Here is a 17,726-nt window from a genome sequence, read left to right on the forward strand (position 1 = left end):
TCACACCAAAACAATTTAGTAAAAATACAATAATAAAAAAAAAAGATGACAGATAGTCTCGTCAATTAAATTACAAAAAATACATTTCAAATCAACATCTTTCTTAAATCTTTTTATGACCTGATTAACTGGATAAATGAATAATTTTAAATGAAACCTTACGAATCTTATTAGTGACACAGTATCTCCTGGAAACCATAAAAACCTCCTCCCACTTAATGTAACTTTTCTTGTAATAACTTACCAGATTTAACTTACCCCCCCATTATTTTTGTCATGTTTTCCTAAAAAAAAGAAAGACTGTAAGCTGCAAATATGTGCAATAATACTAATTGTGATATAATATATAATAATAATATTTTATTGTTTGCTCGCCTTAAGATTTTAAATTTTTAACTCATTGATGTCATCTTTAAAAAAATGTCATTTTATTCAGATGTTTAGTTTTAGCCAAACATAAAATAGTTCCAGATGCAATTGATGAATTGTATGATGAGTTCAGTCTCTGTTTCATTACTTGCTTAGCTTGCAATCTACAAGAAACAGTAAATATATATTTTTAAGAAATCATATTTAAAGACTTTTATTTATTTTTGTTTTATTTATAAGGTTATTTATATAGGGACAGTATAAAAAAAAAAAAAAAAACCTTGATCCCAGTCAAAAATTGGACAATCTGTAGGCCTATTGCACATCGACAGAAGCCTATAGCATGAGCTAATTTGCGTCTCGGGTCCCTAGAAAGGCCTTTCTAAAAAATAAAATAAAAACTACTACTCATAGAATACAACTAACACAGAATGTCATTTATACACATTAAAATGCACCTAAATGACCTGTAACTATTGTAAGGATGCTTCCAACCGTGGCATGAATAACTAAATAAATCAAACATTTATTAAATAAAGGTTTTTTTTTTTTTTTTGTTTTTTTTTTTTTTATTCAATTGAAATGTATTCAAACTAATGCCGTTAATGTTAGCCCACTGTTCATTTAAATGTAGTATGGCACAGTAACCTCAAGAGGGCGCACTTACTGTATTTAAATGCCATATCAAACATTAATTTGGATGTACAATATTTATTTATTTGTGTATGATCCATTAATACTCACTTTCTTTTCTCTTCTCTCTACTCTATATCTATTTATGAAAAATGACATATACTGTGTTAGACTAAACTGGGAAGGGTCGCAGCACTATTGTTGTCCTATTGTTAGTTTAACTGCCTCTATTGCTCTCCTCATTTGTAAGTCGCTCAGGATAAGAGCGTCTGTTAAATGATTAAATGTAAATGTTAAATGTTGTTCATATCTGGAATCAGTAATTCATATATATTCATATACATTTGATATAGGCTATATTTGATAACCTATATATATTTTAAATATTTGATATACATACAGTACATAAATGTATATATATATATATATATATATATATATATATATATATATATATATATATATATATATATATTTATGTCTTTGTTATTCACAGGTATGTTTCATTCGGTATGGCCAACATTAAATATTCTAGACTCATTATTCTGTGCTATATTCTGTAATTGAAGGCAGCGTGTGTGATGTATGAAATGAAACAAAGATTCCATTTGGAACCCTGGAGCCATTATTTAAATGAAGGTGAAAATCGTGGCATAGATCACATACATCATGCTGGCTCCTTCGCCTGTTGCTAGGAGACCATTGTGCACCATCAGCATTCCATGTGCAAAGAAACGTGCAGTGTTCAGGATATTTTATATATATATATATATATATATATATATATATATATATATATATATATATATATATATGTGCATGTATACAAAATACTCAGGTTTGCAAAAATTGAAATGTAATTTTTTAATATCACATAATCTTGCCATCTCTATAGTAAAAGATAAACATAATACATTTACGAAATATACATTTAGATGCACGTGAAACAAATGAATCGAGTTTGTGTAGAAATGCTAATGTCCACTTTGCTGCTAACTCATCTTCGCCAATACAAAAGACACTTCCAGAAAATTCTGAACTGCAAAGGGTAGAAAATAAACCATATCCATGCAGAGCTGTTGATAATGACATTGGCTGAACAGTTTAAATACAAGATGAGATGAGCAGTCCTTTCTTCATGACACAACCTGGTATTATCATGATATTTCCACACGTGAATTCATACTACAGTCTTATACAGTTATGAGAAACTATCATACATTTCAATTATAATACATGTTTTTTACACTCAATGTTTCGACTGTAAACAATATTTATAAAGGTCCACAAAGAGATATAAGAATGTGTTAGAGGAAATTATTGAATTATGAGCTAGCATCTGAAAGGTTGTACAATGTGTTGAACAATATGATAATGAATGCATAGCATCTGGAGTGAGAAGAATATTTATAATGTCCCGAAACTTCAAACTGACAACGATCTCTCAATGCGAGATTACTTTTCTGGTTATAAAACCATCCATCCCCTCATAATCTCGTCAAATGTCCATTGTTGGAAGAAAAATCTATTCCCTCTTCTTTGAAAACTCTCCCGAAAAGTCCAAATGTCCAGCATCTGCTCCATTCTTACGTTGCATTGGAAAAGTCTGACGTGGTGAAGCGAGTCTGTGTAAGTGCGAGTCAGATGTTCATCCTGAATTATGCATGGCTTGTTTGTACAGAAGAGCACCCTGAGTCTGTGTTTTAGGTCTGGCTTGCGTCTCAGGGGTCGATGTGGAAGGCGAGGAGTTTCTCGGAGTGCTGGTTGTTGAGTGTCCTGAGGTCTGGCAGACGCAGCAGGAGTTTGGGGAAGAGCGCGCTGTCTTCCGGCCTCCTGCGAGTGATGAGAGCTCGGAGAGCGCCGATCAAATCCTCCTGGAGCTGCTCGACGGCTCCCACGTCTGATATCCCTGAGCGATCTGGCACACAGAGAAATAATCATGAGCACCTGCAATACTGGCTCTGAGTACACACTCATGATGTAGACACACACACTCTCTTCCAAACTCTAGTGAAATGCCTTGCTGTCCTTCTAAGGGCCGGTTCAAACGGTTAAAACACTCATGGGTGGCAACGTCACAACACAAATAGAGCGGTCAATTGAAATGTATACTAGTCTAAGCACAAAAAAAAAATGGGTGCAATAATTAGTGTGCTAATAGAACTGTTTTCAATGAAAGTTTGTTTCCGTCACAGAATTTAAAAAAACTATTAGATAATTGCGTTTTTAATCTCACAATACTGACCTTTCCTCTCGCCATTCCAAGTTTATAACCCACAATTCTACAAAAAAATCTAACCAAAATAAGGTTGCAATTAAAAAAAAAAAAAAGCTTTTTTTTCATAATATGTTTATCAAAATAGAATGTTTTTGCATTTTCTTTGACTACAGCCACCATTTTGGATTTTAGTATCGCATTATCCACAGAGGACACATGCGATGCTGATTTGGAATTGCCCAAAATTATATATCTATACTGTTCGGAACAGCCATGTGAAAAGCACAGCCGTGATGCCTAAAAATGTTGCCTAGCTGGACATCTCCCTAGTCCTGACGCACTTGAAACATTGCTTGCGTGTGATAATTATTGGGAATCCAAGGTACCTGCAGAAACCAGCACCACAGCCATGAAGAGACCCATCTCATCGGCCTCCAGACCCATGTTCCCCAGCTTCTCACTGAACTCAAACATGGCGTCCAGAAGACTGCCCATGCCAAGCACTCGCAGCGATGCCAACGGGTAGGTCTGACCGTTTAGGAATGTTACAGTCCGTTCCTTGGCGTCAAACAGCGAGCAGAACCTCACCATTAGAACCTGCAATGAAAACAACGATGTTAAATAAACTGTTCGACATTGGGTCGTGTAAAGTGCATCACAATAACTCTCAAAGACTTTATTCATTGAAATATAAGTACTGGACGCTTAGGTATTGAGTGTTGAAACAAATCTGTAAAGATATTAGTCTTGCACAGTCCGTAAATAGTTGTCCGTAACACCATGTGATTGAAACTGCTAGGGATCGGATCCATGATCGAATTGTTCAGTTGAGTCAAATCTTTTCAATTAACCAATTGAACCAGTTCACAAAATCAATCTGAACCGAATCACTCCTTGGGTCCTAAATAACTGTTCTATGAGCTAAATCACAGCTCTTAGTTCACCCTCAATAATAAAACATAGTTGTATACTAATAAACATCAATATGTTTCTACATAGAAAAGGCAAAGACAGTGTGATTGGAACTGATCTGGGGACAGAAGTTGGCGTTTCTCACCTGAAAGGTCCCTGCTTTCAGCAGCATGACCTGATCATGTTGACTCAGTGCCTGAAACCCGGGAATGCTCTTGGCAAACTCAACCACTTCTTTAACAGCTGGAGTGAAGCACTGGGAGAAACTCTCCCAGACCTGTTGACTGGAGTGACTGGCTGGGGAGACGGGACATGCATTGAGAGGACATGCCTAGAGAAATACAGAAAGAGACTAAATTAATCTCATGAAAGTTTTGCGATGTGCAACAAATCATATGCCCTCATAGAAACCTACCAGAACTTTAGCGCCAGGACTCAGTCTCCAAGGACAAGACGTCTGAGTGGAATAACTGTTGTGCTTCGATGGATAGCTTTGAGAAGGTGTGGTTCCCTGACTGGGACTTGAGGATTGTGGGAAGTTATAGTGACTGTTGTCTATGACCTGGATTGTTGGTTTGTTGTCGTGGCTGGCGAACGGGCATCTGGACTGGGAGAGGCAGTTTGTTGTGGAATGTACTGGATGTTCCTGCGGTGAGACGCTTGGCTGAGGATGAGACTGGCTGTAACTGGACTCTTGCATTGGATTATGACGGAAGGAAGAAGGACTGTTGTTGCTGTCATCGTCAATCTTCACCAACACCTTCTCCCCGTTCACAAAGATGTTTCGGTAAGCTTGCGAGATCGCACCGATGGCCTCTTCTGATTGGCCGTCGCCAGGGCTGGTGGGGGTCTCGGTCGGTGAAGAACAGTTGATGTCCATGGACGCCGATTCATTAAGGCTGTTCATGTAACTCTGCATTTCGTCCAGTAGACGTTGTTTCTCACGCTTCGGAATGCGTCCAAATCGCACAGCTAGGAGAAACGGGGGATTAAATGTCACTATGTGTATAATCCAATCATACAATGCAAAGGTTTCACAAAATTTACAACTGTCAATAATGCAGTGAGGTCCGAGAGGCTGTGCTGTATTGTGAATATAGTCACGGCTAAAGGGGATTGTTAGGTCATGCACTGGAATAGCTTTATTGGTTTATCCTTATTTTACTGACAAATCAGCATTCAGGATCCATTTTATAAAAGACATGAAACAAGATTACATCACAGTGACCACTAATCGTTGATATCACATTATAACTGGTCTACAAAGCTTTGTTCTGTTCTACTTCCCCCTCCTCTTTCTCATCCGATCTCTCCCTACTCTGCCTCGCAGCTATTCATAGATCCTTCAGCTGTATAATACACCTCCCCATCCTTCTGTTCATCTCTCTCTCTCTCTCTCTCTCTCTCTCTCTGTGTCTCTCTCCCATTGGGAAGTGGGTTAGTGAGTCACCCGAAGCAGAGGTGATGTCGGAGAGGGAATGAGTGATGGAGTGATTGACAGCAGGTGAAATGATACAGTCATGAGGTCAAGGGTTAGCAGGTGACAGGTGAAAAGGGCAGAGAGATGAAGGCGTTAGAATAGTTGAGTGGTGCAACGTTGTAGGGCAGAGGAACATGATATGGTGATGAACTAGACTGATAAGGAGCACCAAGTGTTGAGCAATGTGAAGTGCCTTCAGCAAGCAAGGTTCGGTTGAAACTGCTAACACAAGCACTAATGCAAAACCAGATCTTTAGGCCTGTAATATAACAAGGCTTTGTGTGTCTTGGGGTGTCATATAGCACCCTCACGTGAAGGCGTTGACCAGTGTTAAAGGAGAAGTCAAGGTTTCTGGTGACAAGCTCAATGACATTATAAATGGAGGAAGATATACCATCTACTGTAAAGCAAGCGACATACAGTATTAGCTACGTTTTTTGGATTACAATACCCTGAGAAGTTAAATCCATAAAGGTTCTTTATACATTCATAAACTTTCAAATGAATTGGAAATCTTGTGCAATTACAGCGCGAGTTGCAACAAGGGAGGAAAACAAGGTCAAGTATGTCATGTGACGTTGAAATATGATGGTGCATGCGGTATCACTTTACTTTCCCGCTTTTTAGGTCACCTAAATATGTACACTAGCCCCAGAAAATATGATTTATTATCAGCCCAGTTTACAAAGCTCCCCAGAGACAGCAGTGTCCTGTATGGGCAAAGTGTGCTAGAGGACAAATCGAAAAGATATTTTAGTGTATTTATGCATTACATCCAACTGAAATAAATGTTCTTAGCTTCTGGGTTACAGCGACAAAGCACTTTATTAAATCCCAGCGAGCGTTTAGATCTTAATTAATCCTGCAATACAGCAAACGAAGACCTGGAAACACATTAAACTGCAGTGTACTAGGAGCTCGGTGTCCCCAATTCCCCAAATTAACCTGATTTGCAGCAGATTTTACAGTGAGCGATGACTTGTGGGATTTCGGCGTGCCCGCGCTAATAAATCAGCGGTGAAAGGAAACTGTCAGCCATAGGAGCAAACATTACAGAACAGATGGTGGATGCTGGGTTGAGGAAATAAAAAAGGAGAATCGAAAGAATGTTTTAAATGCGCTGGAAAGGTGTGATCACATTAGCGAAATTTTGGAGCAAAAAGGGCAATTGTCCATTGTCAATAGCAGTGATGCATGAAACACCACTCACCCAGAGGTCACTTTCAAACCAAGCAGCTTTCTTTTTTTGGTTGGTCAACGCATCACATTTGCGTAACAAATTTGAACCTACATGGGGACATTTTTTGCCCTTACTCGAAACGCGCAGATTCTACTTGAAACCACTGGATTATGAATGTGATACTTAGAATTGCTATGCAGTTACCAATCGACAAACTGCTAGTGTGTTGTGTGTGGTTGTTAGGTGGGTTAATACTGGACTAAGACCCTCTATATTATGGTCTCCAGATCGGTGTTAAATTGCTTAGAAAAGTGCAATTACTAGAGTCTACTTGGGGGTTGCTAGGTGGGGGTTTACTCAACCAACAGCATTCTTAACACTGTTTGGTAATACTGATGTTTCCCTCAACAAACACTTTAAATAATACAGTCATACCAAGAATAATAAGGTTTATTATTAATAACTGTATGTTTAAAGCTCTTACCATCTCTGGACATGCCGACAGAGAGGCACTTCTTAAAGCGACAGTGCTGGCAGCGATTGCGATTCATCCTCATGATCAGACAGTTTTCATTCTTCACACACATCTTATAATTGATGTTCTGCTGGATACTGCGGCGGAAGAAACCCTGAGGATAACACAAAATCAGAATGAATGTGTGTGTGAGTAAAGCAAGCAACAGGCACATGAACTGACTAGTGACTTCTGCTCAGTTTAGAGGCCAACACTAAGCACATCAGTAACGCATTTTCAGAGTGAGAAGTGTGCATTTGCGTGTCCTTACCTTGCATCCTTCACATGCATGGACACCATAGTGAAATCCTGACGCAATATCCCCACATACTTTGCAGAGCAACACCATACCTCCGGTTTCTATAACACAAATTTGAAATGAGTTAGCAGTGGTCAATGTCACAGAATTTGAGACAAAATGATCAAAAATGACTCCAATAATACTCACTAGTAAAGGTACCCGTGAATCCAATGGGTCGCCTGCCAACCATTGGGTGAGAGTAGGAGTTTTGCCCTGATGACGTTACGGTTGGTGTAACGGTGTTGACAGAGGAAACACTGCTTACTTCTGGAAATTGGAAAACCAGTTTGTTGCCCCTTGCAGAATTGCCACTGGTTCCAGCTGAGTATTTTTTAGGGGCTCCAAGATCAGTGAAGGAGACCTCCTCGGGGGATGAGGGTTGGGAGGATGGAGACTGGGTCTGGTACCCACTGGATGGGCTCCCTGGACTGGGGCTGGCACTTCCGGTTGAGCCAGCATAGTGAATCACTCCTTCACCTGCGTGTGTGTGAAGGAGAAGAGAGAAAGAGAGGGAAAAAAAAGAATATTTCATGAGGATAAGTTTGTCTTGTTATTATAAATATCTAGTTCAGTCATGAAACTCTAGATGGAGCAGATTCTTAATGCAATATGCTAGCCATCACATAGTTCACTACATGGTTCTTCAAGCTGATTGGTCTCTGGTACATCAGCAGCCAATGAGCTCGCATACTCAACATTTAAATAGTCTGGTGTAGTGTTTGCTGTACAGCAGCACCAATAAAAGTCTGCCAAGACCATATACATTAACATTGTCATATCCATTAACATACCAAACTCTCCCGAGTGTTGTCACGATAAATGAGCAGAATGGGAAGGCTTTCATTTTTAGCTTACATATCCATTGCACTCTACACAGTTTATTAAATGTGACAAATTTTGTGTATATTCACTTCAGTTTTACACAATTTGCATGTTTAAATCCATTCTGCAGGATTCAGCAAATCTGTCATTTAGCTGAGGCTTTTATGCAAATCTTAAACAAAGATAAACGTGCAACTTCTTAGTTACCAGCCACATTGTTACTCTCTGAATCAGTTAAATGTCAGCAATGAACTGAATGGTATCGTAAACTGAGTGGGTGTGGTCTATTCAGAAATGTGTGTATTTTTTTTTTTTTTTTTGTCCAGAACAGTAAAATGTTCAAAAAGCTGTCAAGCTTACATTGACTTCTATGTAAAATGTCTCACATGTTTGAACTCTTCACTACTTTCAATCTGGCTAGCTCATCCGTCATCATGAATCACATGTTTCAAGCCGCGCCAGGAGAGGGCTCAAACATGTGAGTAGTGTGCCAGACTGCCAGGATGAGCCAGACTGACTCACGTGTATAAGTGTAATGCTTGGGAATCGGATTTATTTCAGAGAGTCAGTTCACTTCAGTGATTCGATCCGTTCGTTTCTCCACAGCTTTCCAAGAATTGCATGCCGGTTTTCACGAGTTCAGTGTTGGATAAATTAATACACCTGTTTGTTAATATGATTGCGTTTTACATTTTTTGTATCTTCCAGTTTAATGTTGCCAAGTGTTTTTCTCAAGCGTGTTTTTCTTGCGTGTTGTCTGTCTCCATCGTTGCAAAGTTCTCTCTACTAACCTTCCCGAGTCTGTTAAACCGAATCATTCAAAAGAACCGACTCAAAAGAACAATTTGTTTGTGAATCATAAACTCGAAGAACTCTCACACCCCCGCCTCACGCGCTGCGCGCTCCAGAGCTGCCAGCCACCTGACCGTCGACTCACATGCACTCCTGACACAGTGAACGCCCCGAAAATACAAGCCTCTTTCCGCAGTCCCGTGTCTAAAACAGCCGCAGTACGAGAGAGAGAGAAACGCACACACTGCCAGCCTGCTGCTCACGTTTGAAGAGGACTTAAAAACAGTAACCAGGGCCAGGTTTATACGCCCGTGTTTGTAATACTTGAGTCACCGGAAACTGGAGTGCATGCATGAACGTGCACGGTCACGTTTGCTCGACATACGAACTTGTTTTTGTTTGTTTTTTAAACGCAACTCATTTCACCTCTGCTAGCTCACTTGTTTATATGAAGTGCATGGATGAAATATAGATATTAGACTACATTAACTGCTCTTCCCAATTTCATTTCATCCTAGTTAAACATTGTTTTCCACGACTATATGACATTTTGTATGACACATAATTTCCCCAAACACAAACACATTTCCTTTGTATTGTATCTCACATGCACAAGGGTGAATGAGAATAAGAGGAAGAATGAAGAAATGAATGGGTTATTGAGTTTGTGAAACCTGCTGTTCAGGAATCAAACATCCCTCTTGATGACATTCTGAATGCTGACAGGAGTGCTGTGTTTGTTTAATAAGGTAGATTTTATGTTTAATCACTTATTGACTTTAATATTTCAAAAACATTAGTAGGCTATAAATGTACACTTCATATTATACTATGTAGTATTGTATAGTAGCCTACACTGTAAACAAAAATCAACTTGGATGTTTGTCATTTCAACTTAAATTACATTAAACTGCTGTATTGCATAACTTGTTGTAATGTACTATAATAACCACTGACATTTTGTATCACCTGGAGTGTGATACTGTCAAATAAAAGAATCCTATGCTTCCCCTAGGATTATCTGAGTGTGTTTCTTATGCATTATTTATATATTCTTCATGTTAATGTTTTCTAAAGGCAGTGTTGAATAATTAACAGAAAAATGATAAACGCTAAAGGACTGAACTATATTTTAAACCAGCCGAATGATCATTAAGTTCTGTGTTGAGACTCTGTGTTGTGAGGCTTTAAAGGTTTGAAGGTTTGTTCAGAGAGCTGGATGCCCTCAGACATGCGCTGCCTGATGCTGAAAACTAGGTCAATATTACTGTATCTTTTTGGAGACAACACATATGTGCGGCACAATGTAAATGAAGACTCAGTGTGCTACAAATGAATAATTCGCTTTGTAATATATTTTATTTTTGACATAAGGAACACTCCTGGATCATGTTGTATGCGAGTTAGGCTACATATCTGAGCTTTCTGTTTTTACGTGACGAGTCAATCTCTTAGTCTGTGTCTAGGCCTGAAATGCACCAAGCATCTTCTATCACATAAGGCTGTGCTTGTTATAAGCCCGTGTGTGTTGTCTAATAGAGATCACGCAGGCAGAGAAGAACGAACGGAGCTGAAAGCTGTGCCTGTTTGACTTTGACCCAGTGACCAGCCTCCCTCCCTTCAGAGACCGGATGAGATCGCTGCCGGAACAAAAACACAGGCAAGGAGGGGGTGCGTGTGTGTGTGTGTGTGTGTGTGTGCGCGCGTGTGCCTGGGAAATCAAATCACGCGTGGCACGTGGAGTTCCGAGTTGATCCTCGTGACGGTGAAAGTGAAAGTCTGTCTGATGACAAGCAAAACGTGCAGCTGGCAAACAGAGCGCTTTCAAAGAAATCACAAGCGCCAGAATCAGAAGAATAACACACTGGCTATGACATTGACAATATGTGTTTATGTGTCAATTATAAAGGTTATTTCTAACCAATCCGAAAGTAGCACACTGATAATTGTAGTCTGTATAGTCTGTATTAATAACAACAACAATAATAATAATATGTAGGCTACAATAAATGTACATATCTGTGCATTATCATATACATGCACATATCTTATACATGTCTGTTTTAAAGTTCCCATGTATCATAATTTTACTTGCTGCCAAAAAACTACAGCGTCACAATCACACTGGGATACATTCGTTCTGACGGTAACACTTTACAATAAGGTTAATATTATTAAGTAGTATATATTATTATTAGTTAACATTAGTTAATATATTAATAACATGAACTTACAATGAGCAATACATGTTACTATATTAGTTAATCTTTGTTAATGTTAGTTAATAAAAATACAGCTGTTCATTGTTTGTTCATGTTAGTTTACAGTACATTAACTATGTTAACAAATACAACCTTTGATTTGAATAATGCATTGAAAATAATATCAACTAAGATTAATAAATTCTGCAGAAGTATTGTTCATTCTTAGTTCATGTTAACTAATGAACCTTATTGTAAAGTGTAACCGTTCTGACTTACTAATAAATATCTGATTAATCAGTAATTACTAGTAATAAGTAATTACTTTATTATGACTCTTTAATAAATGACTTCAGATTAGCCATCTAAAAACACCATTGGTTTATAAGAAAGGTCATGTGATGCCAGTAAACAAAACTCTGGTTTATTGCCTTCTGTGCAGTGTTAACTGTCAGGTTTTCCTCAGATGATGTTGACATGCACATCACGTGTTTGAGTGAATGTAAAGGAGGAGCGCTTATAGATAATGGCCAGTCACTGGCGCACGAGCGTGACTCGGTTAATGAATATAATCACACGTGTGAACACGTTCCCTGTTCGAGAGGGAAACACCTTGACAGTAGATAACCCAGTTTCCGATTTCACCCACCTCTCCACTGGAGATCACGCTACATGTAAACAAAACGCTACAGAATCGCGGCAGATAGCTTTGAAGTTTTACGATTGTAACTTTGTCATAGCAACAAGTCGTTGGTTGCTGAGGTCGTGCTGAAAAACAACTCCCGACTGATTTATGAGGATGATGTACACAGTCTGTTGGAAGAGCGCGCGAGGAGTTGCACGTGAGTTTGTTTACGCGCCACGCGAGACCGGAAACATTTGTCAAAACATCGGTATCCGTAACGCAGGCACGCGATACAGTACAGAATGTATTTCACATCAAAAACGCAGCGTGCAGGTTCAAAAACTAATCATGTCATTGTAAAGTGAAAAACATTTAAAACAATTAGGCTACAGTCCTTCCTTGGCGATATCAAACGTGAGCGTGTATTAATTTTATCTTGCAGTGCATTAAAATACCCAATGTCTCATTTTACAAAGTTCAACAAGATGTTATATCAACATTTGCTAAGATTAAACAGTGCATACAACTCTAATCGGGTGATTAAAAGATGTCTACATTAACGTAGAACAATCTAGAATAGCTAATACTTATTATAGCCAATACATCGCTTTAACTCACCTGGACTGCCGTCCATAGTGTCTGTTCCTGCTGTTGATGAAGGAAAAGCGGGATCTATTATAATATTCAGCGTGTTTCAAATTCCGTCCACACAAGTGAGAAGACAACTTCAAGAAGTATTTTAAGGAAAAGTCTCGAAAAAGAAGAAGTTGATTCTCAAAAGTCAGATGTCCTTCAGGTTAGCAGGGCAATGTGCCGTCCTCAGTGTCAGAGAGCTGAAACACTGTGTGCATTACTGTAAGAACAGGCAGAGCTAGTGACCTGGCATCAAGGCAGAGATGTGCAACTAGTTTGAGACGAGCACAAGCATCACACCAAACACGTTTTCAGGTGCTTTAGAAATGTGACTGAGCTAGCTTCCCCCCACTAGTCTCCCCCCTCCTTTCTGTGCCCTTTAAATTGTTTGTGGTATTGTGTGCCAAGGACTGTGAGTCCGTTTCACACGCCCTCTGTCCTTCCCTGTAGTAGCTGCTGTTCTCTCTCTCTCTCTCTCTCTCTCTCTCTCTCTCTCTCTCTCTCTCTCTCTCTCTCTCTCTCTCTCTGTTGTATATGACTGACTGAATGCGCGTGCACTCGGTTGACATTGGAATGCCTCATGCGCGCGCTGCATGTGAGCGCTGTCCTACTGACACAGATTTTATGCTAATGTTCGGAGAGGCGTGGGGAAGCACATGCAGAAGAGGAGGAGCGCACCGTGACTGCTGTTTGTTCCCCCCTCACAGCTTTATATTGCTCGAGTTCCTCCTCTCCACACACGCGCTGCTGATAGGCTTCGAGCCATCGAGGGTTTGCCCGAATGAACATCGCATCAAACCGCATGAACTCAGCTCGGAAAGGCATCATGTGGGTCTCACGTTTTTAGCCTGCATCACGCACTGGCTTGGATGTAGGTCATGTGCCTAAATTAGCTATACACATAATTTGGTGAAATTATGTTTGGAGAACTCTAACTAAACATTGATCGGGGTATTAATACTGATACGAAAAGCATGTCTATATAACACTGTTACTGAAGAAATGTGCATAGGCTACACGTCAAAAAATTAAGGTAAGTTTTTTTTTTTTTTTTTTTTTTTAAGAAATGTATTCTTATTATTCAGAAATAATGCGTTAAATTCACCAAAAGTGACAGTGAAGGCGTTTATACTTACATATACCTCCTGAGACCCCGAAAAAACGTTTTTTTTTTTTTTTTTTTTTTATCTAGTATTTTTCAGGTCATTACATTGAGAGCATCAAATGGAAAATAAAATATATTTACATTTTTAGGTTTCAGGATTTTTTTAACCAAAATCTGTATAAAGATGATTCCCAGCTATGTTATGAAAATATATAATGGAATGAATTGATATACCATTTTACTTTATAACTGGCCATAAATGTGCAATACAATGTATCTATATAGCCTACACTGTATCTAATTTGCATATTAATGTGTTCTTGGGCCAACATGTAATGGAAAAAGAAGTGTAATAATGGGAGTAATAATTGGCAACATTTTCATAATAATATCGTATTTCACAGGAATTTTGATATATAATTTCATTTGTAAACTAAGGCAGCAAATCAATCATTTTTTTCTGCATCTGTGTCATAGCTCCTCCCATGACAGCTACGTCATGTGATCCCATGAGCATTCCCAAAACAATATTTCATAGTGTTATGGTTTTGATGAGCAAGAGACTTCTTTCAGAAACATTAAATATCTTACTGATCCCAAACCTTTGAACAGTGTTGTACTAGTTAAACATGTGGCGTTAACTGTATCATACACCCTAATGTTCAGCCTTGCATAAGCATTTTCCATATTACACTGTTTCCTAGAATATATGGCCATGTTTTCTTTGTGTTATTTTGTTAAAAACATGAGGTCATGGTGAACAGAATGTTAGTGTAGGTCACATCAAAAACTGCTCTCTTTTATAAAATGATTATAAGCCACTTTATACAGCCATCTAGTGGTTACAGCATGGCATTTACATACGTTTTTCTCTCTTTTTTACTCCCACCAGATTTACCTTCAAAAATTGGATTTGAAATGCCTTGTCTCTATTCTAATATGGAATATTGCTTTAATGGAAAAATTATGTAAAAATATATTAGAATTGTTTTTTATTATTTTCAATGGGGGAAATAGCTCATAAAAACTGTGTAAATATTGCATAGTGTCATAAATTCAAAAAAATATTATTTAACAAAAATATATTACATTGGTTACATTTCAAGCCTTGAGTCACTTTTGACCTGGAAAGAGACGAAGAGAGCCGGAGGGTTCACATCAACAGGAGCCCAATGATCTCAGCAAGTGCCCAATGAACTCTTTCTGGTTTATAGATGTTTATATTTTCCAGGCCTCACTATTGTTGTACATCACATGACTAAAATCATGTGTGATTTATGATGGTCATTCACTAAAGAAGAGGTGTGCACACAAACACAGCGGATTGTGTTTACTGAGTCATGTTACATTTATCACCTTCATATCAAGGCTTAAAGGGATAGTCATCTACTCACCCTCATGCTGTTCCAAACCTGTATGAGTTTCTGTCTTTGTCTGAAAGCAAAAGAAGATATTTTGAAGTATGTTGGTAGCCATCCATTCGGATGGAAAATACTATAAGTGTAACTGTTTGGCTTCCAACGTTCTTCAAAATATCTTCTTATATATTCAGACAAAGAAAGAAATGACAGAATTTGAATTAGTGTTCTCAAAGCTTATTTGTTTTTTTTTTATAATGTTAGCAAGGATTAATAAATACTGTAAAAAATGTATGTATCGTTGTTAGTCAATGTTTTTATTAACAGACGTTAACTAATGAGACCTTATTGTTACCATTTGTCATATGAATCACCAACAGACTTGCATATGAGACAGTGATTCATATGTTTATGTATTCTTAAAGTAATTTCAAATATATAATTCTAATTAAAACTATAAGTAAAACTAACAAAAACATTACAATATAATTATAGACCACAAGAATCAAAATTTAATCTGATAATGATGATGGTTGGGGAGAATTATCATAATAGGCACATTTTGCTTAATCTGCTTTTTGTCCTTAATCTGACAACTGTTATTTCTCCATGGCCTTTGAATGTAATGTCGTAATATCATGTCTGCTTGGTCTTCTTTCTGTTTCTCATCTACTCTGGCTTTTTATACTGCTGTTCTGGATCATTGTATATTCTTTGGCTGTTTTGCACATTTCAATAATAAAACTGAATTTAAAAAAGGTTTTTACTCTGTTATATAAATACAGTCATTATTGAGGATTTGGAGATGTATGTATTCAGTATATAGTTATTTTAATTCGAAAGAACTTGCAGTTGTGCTCATATGAACCCCAAGATGGCGCTCTTACATCAATAAAAGATAGAAATGCCTCTATTTCAATTAATGAGTTGGAATTTTAATTGAAATGCCTGACGGGAATTTGAATTAGAATGACAGAATTAGGATTTTTTTTTATTTTTAAAATATAGGCTAATGAAACATAATTTAAATTAAGTTATTGCCAAGCCAATATTTAAAGTTTGTCTTGAAAACCTTTCCTTAAAAACATTTCTTGCGATTAAATATATATACATATATATATATATATATAGAATAGCAGAATATAGCAGACTATATAGAATATAGAATATAATATAGAATATATTATTATAAAATAGCATTGACTGTATCTACAAATACAGTATATTCAGTTGAAGAGAGAATGTCTTTTAAATACCACCTTAAGTTTGACATGAATTGAGGTGATAAACAAAATACAGAATTGCATAGTTGTAAAATAATTTGGTGGTATAATAACTAAGGTGGTATTTAAAAGACATTCTCTCTTCAACTGAATATATTTGTAGATACAGTCAATAACATTGAAATCCTAAAAATATATTTGTAATTTCTCATCTAAAGCATTATCAGAGATTTTTATTAAACACCGATCAGCCCATTTTAATGAGCATTCTGTGTATTGCTAATAGGCCTATAGTAGCCTACTGTGATCTCACAATTATAATCTTGCATAGAATCTGTTTCTACGCTTCCTCGATCCTCCTGAAATGAGGCATTTGCCTGAAGTAACTCTGGAATACAGAAGCAGGTCAGTTTCATTGTCAGTTTCTATGGTTTCTAATATAGTAACCTGATTTTTGGAACCTTAAACTGAGGTTAACACTGTTTGCAAAATATCCTTTCACTGCTCTAGGGATGAAAAGATGAGTAAGTAAAGCGGAGTTTAAAACTGACCCCTTACCGTGACTCACAATGGTATATAAGGTAATAATAATGATTATGATTTTGAGCTGTCGGATCCACTCGCGTAGCTACGGGTGGGCCTGGGTGGGCCTGGGCCCACCCACCTGTCAGTCAGGCCCATCTAGTCACTCAGTGGCCTCACAAGGTAGCCTAGGAAATTATGTTGCGATTATAACAATTTTGACCTATAAAAATAAATCTTAATGTTTCTTGATTCTTGTTTGGTTGTCATGGTGATGACGAAATGCCCGCGTAGCGCGCAGACTCGGATGATTGCGAACAGCCCATCCCCCCTTCACAACGACGAGCACATTTCACAGAGGGACACTGAAGTTTAGCTAAGGAACGTTATGTTAAACTAAAATGAAACAGAGCAACAAGTTTGTGTCAAAAAGACCACGGCCACCAGCCACCACAGGAGGAAGATAATGCAGATGTTCAGGAGAATTGAATGAATCGTTGGACTATAACGAAATCATTGCAGTGTTCAACTCTTAAGGGGGTCGCACACTGGACGCGCAGCGCCGCGTCTAGGACAACTCTCACCTGAAAATCCGAAAATGTCAGCAAATTTAATTCAAGCAGCTGATTTCTGTACATGAATATAAAACTAAACGTATATTGCAGCCCAGGGTGAAGTCAGATTCATTAACTACGATTTGAGACAAATAAATGTAAATTTAATATAAAACTATGTAAATAGCGCTCTGTGGCGCGGCAGGATTTTGAACAAGGTCCTGAGCCGTTGCTGGGCGCAGCGGACAGACACCGCCGGTGTGTGTACACTCAGAGAATAATGT

At 38.0% G+C, this 17,726-nt stretch overlaps 1 protein-coding gene across 1 annotated transcript; it reads right to left on the minus strand.

Annotated features, from left to right (window-relative positions):
* Positions 1–1,844: 1,844 nt before the first annotated feature.
* Positions 1,845–13,277, minus strand: nr1d4b (nuclear receptor subfamily 1, group D, member 4b). The gene is made up of 8 exons (XM_081358056.1): positions 12,666–13,277; positions 7,755–8,084; positions 7,578–7,666; positions 7,277–7,421; positions 4,548–5,104; positions 4,278–4,463; positions 3,607–3,817; positions 1,845–2,920 (listed from the first exon to the last, which is right to left on the minus strand). The coding sequence occupies exons 1-8, from the start codon at positions 12,679–12,681 to the stop codon at positions 2,724–2,726; spliced, it is 1,731 nt and encodes a 576-aa protein (XP_081214182.1). The 5' UTR covers positions 12,682–13,277; the 3' UTR covers positions 1,845–2,723.
* Between the last annotated feature and the right edge of the window lie 4,449 nt (positions 13,278–17,726).

This window comes from Scardinius erythrophthalmus (assembly GCF_964197995.2).
Source record: "Scardinius erythrophthalmus genome assembly, chromosome: 25".
NCBI lineage: Eukaryota > Metazoa > Chordata > Actinopteri > Cypriniformes > Leuciscidae > Scardinius > Scardinius erythrophthalmus.